This window comes from Sus scrofa, chromosome 6, assembly GCF_000003025.6.
Source record: "Sus scrofa isolate TJ Tabasco breed Duroc chromosome 6, Sscrofa11.1, whole genome shotgun sequence".
Taxonomy (NCBI): domain Eukaryota; kingdom Metazoa; phylum Chordata; class Mammalia; order Artiodactyla; family Suidae; genus Sus; species Sus scrofa.
Genome location: NC_010448.4, coordinates 4,548,726 through 4,559,317, shown reverse-complemented (window position 1 = coordinate 4,559,317; position 10,592 = coordinate 4,548,726). Strand labels below are relative to the sequence as shown.

Here is a 10,592-nt window from a genome sequence, read left to right as displayed (position 1 = left end):
ATTAAGTGCTGGTGAGGATGGGGAGAAGCGGGGACCCTTGGACACTGCTGGTGGGAAGCTCCCAAGGTGAAGCAGCTCTGGGAAAAGGGTTTGAGGGATCGTGAAAACTTGAGGCACAAAGCGAGGCTTTACTCCTGGGTACGAACCCAAGAGAAAGGAAAAGCTACACACACAGCAGCAACAGTCCATGGATGCTCAAAGCGAGACTGCTCCCGACAGCCCCAAAGAGCAAGCAGCTCAGCTGCTCTGCAAGTGGGGACACACAAAGTATGACTCATCCACGTGACAGGGTGCTCTTCGGGCACAGAAAAGAATGGGCACCGAGACAGCTCCAACACGCATGAACCGCCACAACTGGCTCGGTGAAGGCAGCCAGCTCCCCAAGGCCGTGGACTATACGATGGTGCCATTTCTCAGAACAGGCAAATTCCCAGAGAGCAAACCAGCGGCTGCCTGGGGTTTCGGGGGAGGAGGGAGAGGCCGACTTGCTACTGGGTGCAAGCTTTCTTTTGGAGCTGATGAGAATGTTCTGGAATTACAGGGGTGTTGTGGCCCAACCTTGTAAATATACTCAATACCACTGAACTGTACCTTTTTAAATGGGAAACTGTACCATGTGAATTCTACCTCAAAAAGAAGTTACCAGTCTGATTCAGAACCCATTCCAGGCTGTCACCAAAGAAACGGACGGGGAAAGGGCTGGTTCCACACTGCTCTGAGCGTCAGACAGGTAATGCGTATTTATTGAAAATTTTCTTCACCGACAATGGTGAAATCAAGACCCAAATTACAAAACATGATGGCAGTTGATACTTATAAAAATAAAGCGAAGGGCTATGTTTCACAGATTTGTGCGAGTTTCCTTCCAACCTCAGGCTATCCTTTCATCGAAAAGGAGGTCATGGCATCTGGGGCGTTCCTCACGATGGGATAGTAAAAACTGCATTCCACCGACAAAAAAATAGCTTTGCTTCCAAACCGTGCGAGTCTTTAAAGTGACTTTCTCCAACAATAAATATAGAAAAGAGCCGTGACCCGCGTAGCTCCGCTCGGTCAGAGCTGCTTCTTCCCCGACAGCCCTGGGACGCTGCCCGAGTCTTTGGTGCACGCGGCGGCCGGTGGGTCTCCGTCCAGGCTGAGCCCGGGCCCCCTCACCGGGCGCCGAGAGCCTGCGCTGCTGGCCGGCCGGGGAGGCCGGCTCACAGCCAGCTCGGGGCGGCGGCGGGCGCCCCCCCGGACGGCCCAGACCCCGCTGCCCCCGCGCGCGCGCTGCCTCTCCCGGGCGGCCGTCACACCGAGGGGGTCTTGGGCGGGTGGGCCTGCTGCATGAGCTGCGGCCGCTTCACCCTGGGCTTCCTACGCTTCGGCCTGCTCTTGGCCTTGTTGATCTGCACCACGAAGAAGGCCAGGACCACCATGGCTCCCAGGAAGGCGAAGACGGGAATGGTCTGGCCCACCTCCTGGTTGTAGCGGCCGGGCATGATCCCTGCAGGGGGACAGCGGGGTCGGTCAGGACGCACGGCCGGGGCCCTGTGCCTGCGAGAGGGGCCGCACCGGATGCACAATGCGGACTCATCCCACGAGCTGCACTCGCAGGCCAAACCCAAGGTGGAAACCTTGGCTCGAGGGGCCCAGACAAAGGGCCAGAGACCAGAGCAGATGAGCAGCTAACTGGGCAGAGGCGGCGGGGACGGTCTCCGCGCCAGCTCCCCCCCGTGCGCTCCTCAGAGACCAGGGCGGCCACTCTTCTGCCACAGACCATCTCTGGTGGGGGGGCGAGGGCGGGGGGCGTTTCTGCTCTCGTGAAAGCAAGGGAAGACGGACACGTCTGGATGCTGGGGGGAGGGGAGGGGTGCAGGTGTCACACCGGCTGCACCCGGAGGAAGAGGGAGGCCGCCGGGCAGCAGCGGAGGGGGCGGGTGGCCACGCCCCCTCCACCCAGTGGTCGGAACCAAGAGCAGCCACTGGAGGCCCCTCGGGTTGTGCTGGCACATGGCTCTGTCAATTGAGTGATGCTGGGGTTCCAGAACTAGCCGGCCGTGCACCCTGTGACCTGCAGGCAAGGCCCTCAGAACTGTGACGTCAGCACACAAAGTTCCCAGGGCTGGAGCAGAAGAAGCGCCCCTGGGGAGCTGTAGACTCTTACAAGAGCACAGGCATCTGCAGAGCAGGAGAGGAGCCCACACTCTCCTGAATGACTTGCTCCAATGGTCCCAGATAAGGGACAACCTGCCCCAGACAGTCGAGTCAGGCCAAGAGCCGTTATCTGTGTAGGGGACATTTGATGTCCCTTAGGGTGAGGGTCCCAGGCCAGGCGGGCTGGGGTGGAGACTCAGCAGAGGCACCTGGGGGAGGGCTCAGGGGCCAGGCTGGACAGCCGGCCACCGTAAAGGAGGTTTAACTTGGAAAATTCAGGAAGGGTTTTCTAAGAGACTGCAATGTGTTATCTTCAGTTCTGCTTTTGGCCTTGTTGGTCTGTGCCACCAAGAACGCCAGGACGCGTGGCTCCAGCAAGTCACAGCGGGAACGGTCTGGCCCCTCCTGACGGCGGGGAGGGAGCAAAACCACTTTTAACACGGCAGCATGTGATTGAGCCCAAGCGCAAAGCGCCCAAGAACTGACCTCCAGGAATGTCCCAGGCGCCACTCTCTCCGGGGGACAAGGGTCTCACTTGAGGGCGATTCGATCGAAAGTTGGGTAACACCACTTTGTCCAGGTCGATGGAGAGTAACTTCTGGTGTTTCCAAAGGTTACTTCAAGAAAACGGATTCAAACAAAATAAAAATAAGCAACCGTACTAGCCTGGGAAGCTAAGCCAATCCCTAAGGAAGAGAAAGTGCTTTAAAGAGAACTGGGAAACGACGTGCCACCTACATCTACCTAAGGCAGCTGTGACAGCTGGAAGGACACTTCCAGGCACGTCAGAGTCCGCACACACGACATTCAGTTCTGGGGGCGGGGGTTATAACACCAACAGGCGCGTGGCTCGGCTTAAGCCGGAAACGTCACCAGCAGGAGGAAAGCAAAGCGCACGTCAGCCCCAGAAAGGAGCCGGTGGACACAGGCGCCGAGGCCCGGTGAGCAGACAGGGTCCAGCTCGAAGGGCGGGGTCTCCACGACGAAGCAGCAGGGCCAGCGGCGCCCGCTCTCTGACGGACGCAACCAAGGTGGCGACCTGGGCCGGCAGCCTGCCACCACCTTTGTCCTCAAGGGCACCACTGTCAGGAGGGAAAATGGGGCAGACACGCCAGCAACAGAGCAGCGGAGGGAAACGACCTGTGGGAGTGAGGGAGCAGCCGCTGCCTGCCTGCCTGCCTACCTGCGGGCCAGGACGTGCTCTTGGAGAGGCGCCGGCCCGGTTCTGACAGCACTGCCATCATGACTGGGCTGAGAACTAAAGAACCGGTCCAGGCCCCCACAACGCCAGCCGAGGAAGAGAGGTGGGACCCTGCCAAGAGCAGCCCGCGGGGACCAAGGGGACAGCAAGCGCGCTGGTGGAAACCCTGAAGCTGCTCGGCCTGCAAGGAGGCAGACGAAGAAAACAGGTTTGCCAACTGTGACCTGCCCCCTGCTCTGCTTCTTATTTGACTGGAAATTGCTGGCCCGTACCTTCCTTCGCAAAGCCCAGTGAAGGCACACACGCTCAGCCCTATCGGAGGTCAGCAGGAAGCTGGCAGATGCTGGCGCCGTAAAGAGGATTTCTGAGCAAGAAAGAGATAAGCTGCTATCGTGCACGTCCAGCTGGGCAACTGCTTGCAAAGTGCCGGGGAATAACAACCTGTTCTATTTTCTATGATTTAACTTCACATCTCAGGTTTAATGAGTCTGAAAATTAAACTGACGATGCTACGTTGTGGGAGCAAAGACGTTTAAGCTTTATAACCTGCAGATGAATAGACGCGCGGCTGTACTTTAATCCTCACAGGTGCCATCCCGTTCCAGAATGTGACTGGCACGGAGCAGTCGTGGTGACAGCAGACCGTGTTACCATATGAGAATTTCACAGTGTCCCGAGGGGAGGACAGAGGCCAGCCTCACCCGGGCCCTCGTGGCTCTGACACCCTTGCAGCTGCTCCGAGTATGGACACCTGGAGCCCAGGACAGACCCTGGGCAATGAGTCCTGGTTTCAGCGACAGAGTGGACACCTGCACTCAGCCCTGAGCCTTTCCGGGCCTGTCTGGAGCTGTCTGACGGTGTCCCACAGCTCCTCAGAGATTCAGAATCTAGGAGCTCTCTTCTGGGGCAGCAGGTTAAGGACTGGCCTGGTCACTGCAGTGGCTCAGGTCACTGCTGTGATTCCGATTCCATCCCTGGCCCAAGAACTTCGGTATGCCTCAGGCGCAGCCAAAAACCAAACAACTCAGAGATTCAGAATCCAGACCTCGATCTAGGTTGCTGAGGACTGAGAAAACTTCCGACAAGATGTGAGATAAAGGCGAAGCCTGGTGGGGTATGAAGAAGGAACCCCGGAGTGTGACAGTGAAAATCAAATTCTAGGAGCTGCGTGCTGGATCAGCATCCTTGATGGGCCGGGCTGGTGCTGGATGGACTGTGTGGGGTGGACGCCCGATCCCAGGGGCAGTTTTCTGTTTCTCAGGCTCCGGGTGGCACCGCGCAGAGTAACTGGGTTTCAGGAACCTTTGCCAACAGCGACTGTCCCTGGAGGGAGAGCTGCCGACCTCGGCTAGAGTTAACGTCTGGTTTGAGTGAGAGGATAATGATAGATTATAAATAAATCAGATGTAGAAACGGAATCTTATCAGAAATGTTCAAGTGATGGAATGCTAATTGGGATGGAAAAGTACTCAGTACTGAAAGCGTCGGGAAGAAAAGTGCTGAAGAGAAGACAAGAGCGTGATCCCACAACGCTTTCTGTTCACGACGACAGTAAAGCAAAGGAAGCTCCTGCAGGCGTCCTCCTCTTGGTGGCTCGCAGGGTGGCCGGTGGCCCTCTGGCTATCGCAACACCTGCACACGCTGAGACCCACGCAAAGTGCCTGGTGGGGAGAGACGGCAGGAGCCTCCTGCGTGAGGTGCGCTGCTGGGGGGAGGGACAGCTGCCTGCGGCATCGCTCAGGGGTCGGGGAGTGGGGGGGGACAGGGCTGTGCCCAGGACATGGGACTGTGCCAGGACCCCAAATCTCCTGGCCAGAGCAGGATGCTGTCCCGCTGGGGCCAGGGATGCTGAAAACAGAAACAGAGCGAGTGAGCCAGGGAAAACTTGGAACCAATGGACTGAGCCAGCTGTTCTGCCCACAGAGAAACGGCAAGGGTAACCCAATTTCTGAAAGGAAATGACACCAACGAAGAGGCCGGGGTTAACAATTCCACGGAGAAGCAGGCTGATCAACAGCATCTGTGACCTGGTTCAAGGTCACACTTCCAGGGACAATACTCAGCACAGGGCGAGGGCACAGACACAACTCCAGGCCTGGTAACAAGCCAGGACCCAGATCTACTCCCTAAGTCTCTGCCCCCTGGTGGGTCAGAGAAAGGCCCTGTCTGTATCTCAGATCAACACCATGCACGGGGAGCACTCAGCTCCTGAACCCCAAACTAGAGGAGCCAAAGCTTCCCTTCCAGGCACATCACTGTCATATCACAGCTTTTTAAGCAAGAACCAACCAAACCCAAAGAAAAGCTCATTACCCAAAGCACTTTCTATGCAAGATGCCACCAGCGGCGTAATTCTAAAGGTCACTTTGGGGGCTTGCTCATTTAGAAAACCATCACGGAAGGACAAGCTAGATTTGATTATTTGATAACGGTGTCAGTAAAATTCCATTTGCTCTTATTAAAAAAAAAAGAAAAAGAAGAGGCAATGAATCATAAACCCGGCAGAAAAAGCAGAGTAACACAGGACACCAACCTGGGAGCCGTCTCATTCAAAGGCTGTGGCTTGGCCCACGACAGGTGCGGACAGGCCGGCAGTGCCCGTGGCTCGGGGCCTCCCAGCCGGGCCTCCAGGACCTTGGAGTACCGGTGCAGGTGGTTTCCTGGGCAGCACCCGGGCGACAACGGGACCATTGTTGTGCAGAAGATGCAGGGGCAAAACGAGGCTTCATTAGTCTGCTTCCTGGCCGTCGCGCCCACTCCCCCTGCTGTTAACCTGTCTGCCAGGTGGTGCCAGGAGCGAGGCCTGGCTGTCCTTTCCCAGGTGATGTGCTCACAGCCGAGGGGGAGAGAACAGATCAGGACAGCTGCTCCCTCCCAGGTGCCCACGCTGGATGCACAGCAGCGGCAAGGCCACCTCACTGACCACAACCACACGCGTGAAGCTCCACTTCAGGAGTCCAACCCGCAGACACGCTCCGTGGACAGCTTTCTCTTTTCAAATGTTTTTCCTTAGCACCCCACCCCCCGCCAGGAGCACGTTCAAAATTCACAATTCCTTTGTTTCTCAGGGCTGTGCTGTCCCTTACTGTGGCCACTGCCCATGTGCAGGCACTGAACAACTGAGATGGGATGGATGGGCTCATGTTTAAATAAGAGCCTCTGGCCTGGAGAGCTGAAGAGTGTTTTCACTCTGTAAACATGGCTGCTGGGAAATTCAGAACAACACCCACCAGGGCCCACACTGTGCGGCTGCGCAGCCCGTGAGGAGGGAGGTCAGGCCCTGAGCGTCCAGCCGCTCAGGAGCACTGCTAGGCGCCCAGGGCGGGTACTAACTTCTCTCGCCTGTTTCTTCTTCCGCGAACTGGGAAGAAGGATCTAGTTGAGTTCTGGGAGGACTCAGAGTGTGAGGCGTGGAAAGCAGCCCCGGGGCCGGTGCCTGGTCCCTGGTAAGCGCTCAAAATGCTGGCTGCTCCTCCCCAGAACCCGGAGCTCGTGGCTCATCTGAGCAGACAACACCCGCTGGCTCAGCCAGGGTGGCCCTCGACACTCGCCCTGCCCTGCCCGGCCACTCACCTTCCATCCTCTCCGGTGGCGCTAAGCCCGCTCCGCTGGGGGGGCGCTGCCGGTCCCCTGAGTGGCTGAGGCTGGGGGGGGTCACCCCATACGACGTGAACTGCAGGAGCGCGTCCAGGAGCCAGAAGCAGTCTGCGGGTGCAGCGACATGCTGTTAGCAAGCAGACTTTCTTAAGGCAGCCTCTACAGGATAATCGAAGTCAGTTCCCAGAGGAGGCGGGCCGGGGCTGGGAGAAGATGAGGTCACAGTACACTCCTCTCCGCGAGCCTCACTCCCAGCCCCGGCTCGGGGCGGCCGCACGGCTGCACGCAGGGCTGCCCCGGCGCCCCTCTGCCCTGGTCCCTCAAGGTGAGGTCAGACAGCAGGACCACGTGACACCAGCGGGAGGAGAACTGCCCAGAGAATGAGGCCCCAAAGCTCCCGCCAATGCCTGAAGGCTGTCCTGGGGGAAGGATCTGGATTTTCACGTGAGGGCAGAGCCAGGACCCCGATGTGCGCACCACAGGGAGGGAGGGTTCAAGGTCAACCCAGTGCGGAGTCTAGTAGCCAGGGCTGCCTGGACTCAGTGGGCCCCAACTTCAAAGCACGGAAGCAAAAAACAGCTGTTCGGGGACATCACGGGGGGCTGAGGGCTGTGCACGCAGGCAGCCTTCCTACCAGCGACCGAGGAGCTGCCCGGCGGGCACTTGGCTCCCATGAGAAGGACGCAATGAGATACGCGGAAAAAGAGGAGGGGCGCTAAGGACCGACGCCGCCAGCCTGGGTGGGACGCGATTCAGAGCCGCTCCGGGAAGCACTGTCTCATGACAGAGAGCCCTGGACAAGGGCTCACGGCCCCGAAAGCTCCTCCAGGTGGCCACAGAAGATTAATAAGGACCAGGACAGTCTCTCAGGCATTTATAATTTTTTTTTTTCGGTCTTTTAGGGCCGCACCCACAGCACATGGAGGTTCCCAGGCTAGGGATCTAATCCGAGCTGTAGCTGCCAGCCTACACCGCAGCCAGAGAAATGCCAGATCTGAGCCAGGTCTGCAATCACACCACAGCTCACGGCAATGCCGGATCTTTAACCCACTGAGTGAGGCCAGGGATCGAATCCGAAACCTCATGGTTCCTAGTCAGATTCGTTTCCACTGCGCCACGATGGGAACTCCAGGTATTTACAATTTTACGACTCTCATCAGAGATCTCGGGTCTTAAAGGACAATCTCTGTAGAAATAAAAGTTTTCTTTCCACCATGACTTTCACCTTCGCTTGTCATTTCTAAAAAGACCATCCGTGTTCTAAGGCTTTAAAACACGAAATGCTAGGAACGTAGTGACACAACCGTCACACTGGGGGAGCACGCACAAGACCCCCAGCCCAGCGCTGCGCGGCGGGCCCCACTCCTGTGCAGCTGGTCACTCTCTGCAGACAGGCGGATACGGCTGCCCACCTCCCGCCTGCCCCAGTCCCCCAAGGACTCAGAAGACTAGGTTCGGGTCCTGGTCTCGTCATGGCCTCACCAGGCAGAGACAGAAGCCTTTCACCATCTCTCCTTCCCGCCGTCTCACCTTTCCTCCTTTACAAAAGGACAGAGAGTCACGTCTGCGCGTCCGAGCTCAAGGCCCGCATTAGGACGCAACGAGCTACGCTGAAAAAGAGGAGGGGTGCTACGGGCCGACGCCCCCTCTCAGCTCCCTGCATCCCCAACGATGACATCAAGCACCCATCACAACAGCCGAGACTGCCAGGTCTGGGAGGAGAGGCAAGGGTGACTGGCAGGAGAGGGGTGGGTCAGACCCAGAGGGGGCCTGCAGGGCAGGGACTCGGACTCCAGAGGGATGCTGGGCAGGGCAGAAACCCCCGAAGTGGGCCCCCCCCAAAACAGGGCGGTCCTGGCATCTGCGCCTCCGTGGAGCGGGGTGTGTGTGTGTGTGTGTGTGTGTCCTGCGAAGGCAGTTTTGTTTCGCCTCCGTGGAGCGGGTGTGTGTGTGTGTGTGTGTGTGTGTGTGTGTGTGTGTCCTGCGAAGGCAGTTTTGTTTCGCCTCCGTGGAGCGGGTGTGTGTGTGTGTGTGTGTGTGTGTGTGTCCTGCGAAGGCAGTTTTGTTTCGCCTCCGTGGAGCGGGGTGTGTGTGTGTGTGTGTGTGTGTGTGTGTGTGTCCTGCGAAGGCAGTTTTGTTTCGCCTCCGTGGAGCGGGTGTGTGTGTGTGTGTGTGTGTGTGTGTGTGTGTCCTGCGAAGGCAGTTTTGTTTCGCCTCCGTGGAGCGGGGTGTGTGGGTGTGTGTGTGTGTGTGTGTGTGTCTGTGCCAGAGACCAGGCATCCTTGTGGGTGGGGGTGTGTGTGTGTGTGTGTGTGTGTGTCTGTGCCAGAGACCAGGCATCCTTGTGGGTGTGTGGGTGTGTGTGTGTGTGTGTGTGTGTGTGTGTGTCTGTGCCAGAGACCAGGCATCCTAGTGGGTGTGTGTGTGTGTGTGTGTGTGTGTGTGTGTGTCCTGCGAAGGCAGTTTTCTTTCGCTTTAGGAAACATCTACGCAAATGCGCTCGAGTCTGAGCAGCGGCACCTGGACATCTACGCAAATGCGCTCGAGTCTGAGCAGCGGCACCTGGCCCACCGCGCAGCCTCCAGCCATTCGCCAGCATCTCAGCGGCGCCTGGTCAGGGACAAGGGGGAGAAGGGACTCGACCCACCCCTTCTCACCCTTCTGTCGGTGACTGTCGTCCAGGCAATTGGAGTCTCCGTACAGCACGATCCGGCCCCCGCCCTCAGCTGGAATCTGATACAGCCCCAAAATGGGGACATTTTCAACCACCGCCGTTTCCTGCTTTAAAACCTCCAATCCTGAAACAGCACAAGAACAGCCATGAGAATTTCTGCAGAGAAATGAACCATCTTCTAGTTGCCCCGTAACTTGACATTTTAGTCCATTTGACAAAAAACACCACAGTAAACTCTCAGACTCACTCACCACAGGGCAAGCTTTTAGGATAAGAAAAGAATGTTGCAGCAAAGCCCAGGCCCGCGTACACATACACCCCCGACCTCTCCTTGGCCCTGGGGAGGCTGGTGCACTGTTACCATCCTAGAGGTGTCACTTCTCCCTTTTCAGCCCCAAAGAAAACTTTTTATTACCCTGAAAGGCTCATGTCTTCACACCACACAGAGCGGCAGCCCCACTCAGCGCTGAGGCACCTGCGCGGACAGTTACAGGCACTGGTCCCAGGCTTTGTGTCCAACAATTACATGCAAGGACAACCACAACTCGTTTTTAAAACAGAGGCCCACGTTTTTCAATTTAGATGAAGGTACCCGTCGTTCCCTGAGTCCCAGAAGCACAGCGCGAATGTCCCAAGAGCAGAGCCTTCTCACCTCTGCCCACAGACGACGCAGTTCACAACGCCTGCTGGGTCACGGAGCCAAGGCCGCCCAGCCGCCAGGGCAGCAACTGCCAGCGACACCATCACATACGCAGTGTTACCCTGCAGCAGAGGCGTGCCTCCCGCTGGCAGTGATGCACATCGTCAGAGCCCTGTGCCCACGGCGCGGGTCACCCGGGCAGGGCCTGCGAGAAGGCAGCGCCTCCTGCCCTCTGCACAGAGTCCCACCAGGAACTGAGCGGAGGAGCAGGGGGACGGTGCAGCAGGACACACAGAGGGGCAAACACACACGGCAGTGCCACTGGGCCCCGGGCTCGGACCGAC

General features: G+C 57.9%; 1 protein-coding gene across 2 annotated transcripts in view; it reads right to left on the bottom strand.

The window, feature by feature from the left end:
- MBTPS1 (membrane bound transcription factor peptidase, site 1) overlaps positions 717-10,592 on the bottom strand; it is a 55,072-nt gene continuing 45,196 nt past the window's right edge. For both annotated transcript variants that reach the window (XM_005664321.3, XM_021093728.1), the window contains 5 exons: positions 9,592-9,732; positions 6,911-7,042; positions 5,871-5,997; positions 2,623-2,753; positions 717-1,486 (listed from right to left, as the gene is read on the bottom strand). In XM_005664321.3, coding sequence (XP_005664378.1) covers positions 1,290-1,486; positions 2,623-2,753; positions 5,871-5,997; positions 6,911-7,042; positions 9,592-9,732 — 728 coding nt within the window. In that variant the 3' untranslated portion in view covers positions 717-1,289. The remainder of the gene's footprint in view (positions 1,487-2,622; positions 2,754-5,870; positions 5,998-6,910; positions 7,043-9,591; positions 9,733-10,592) is intronic.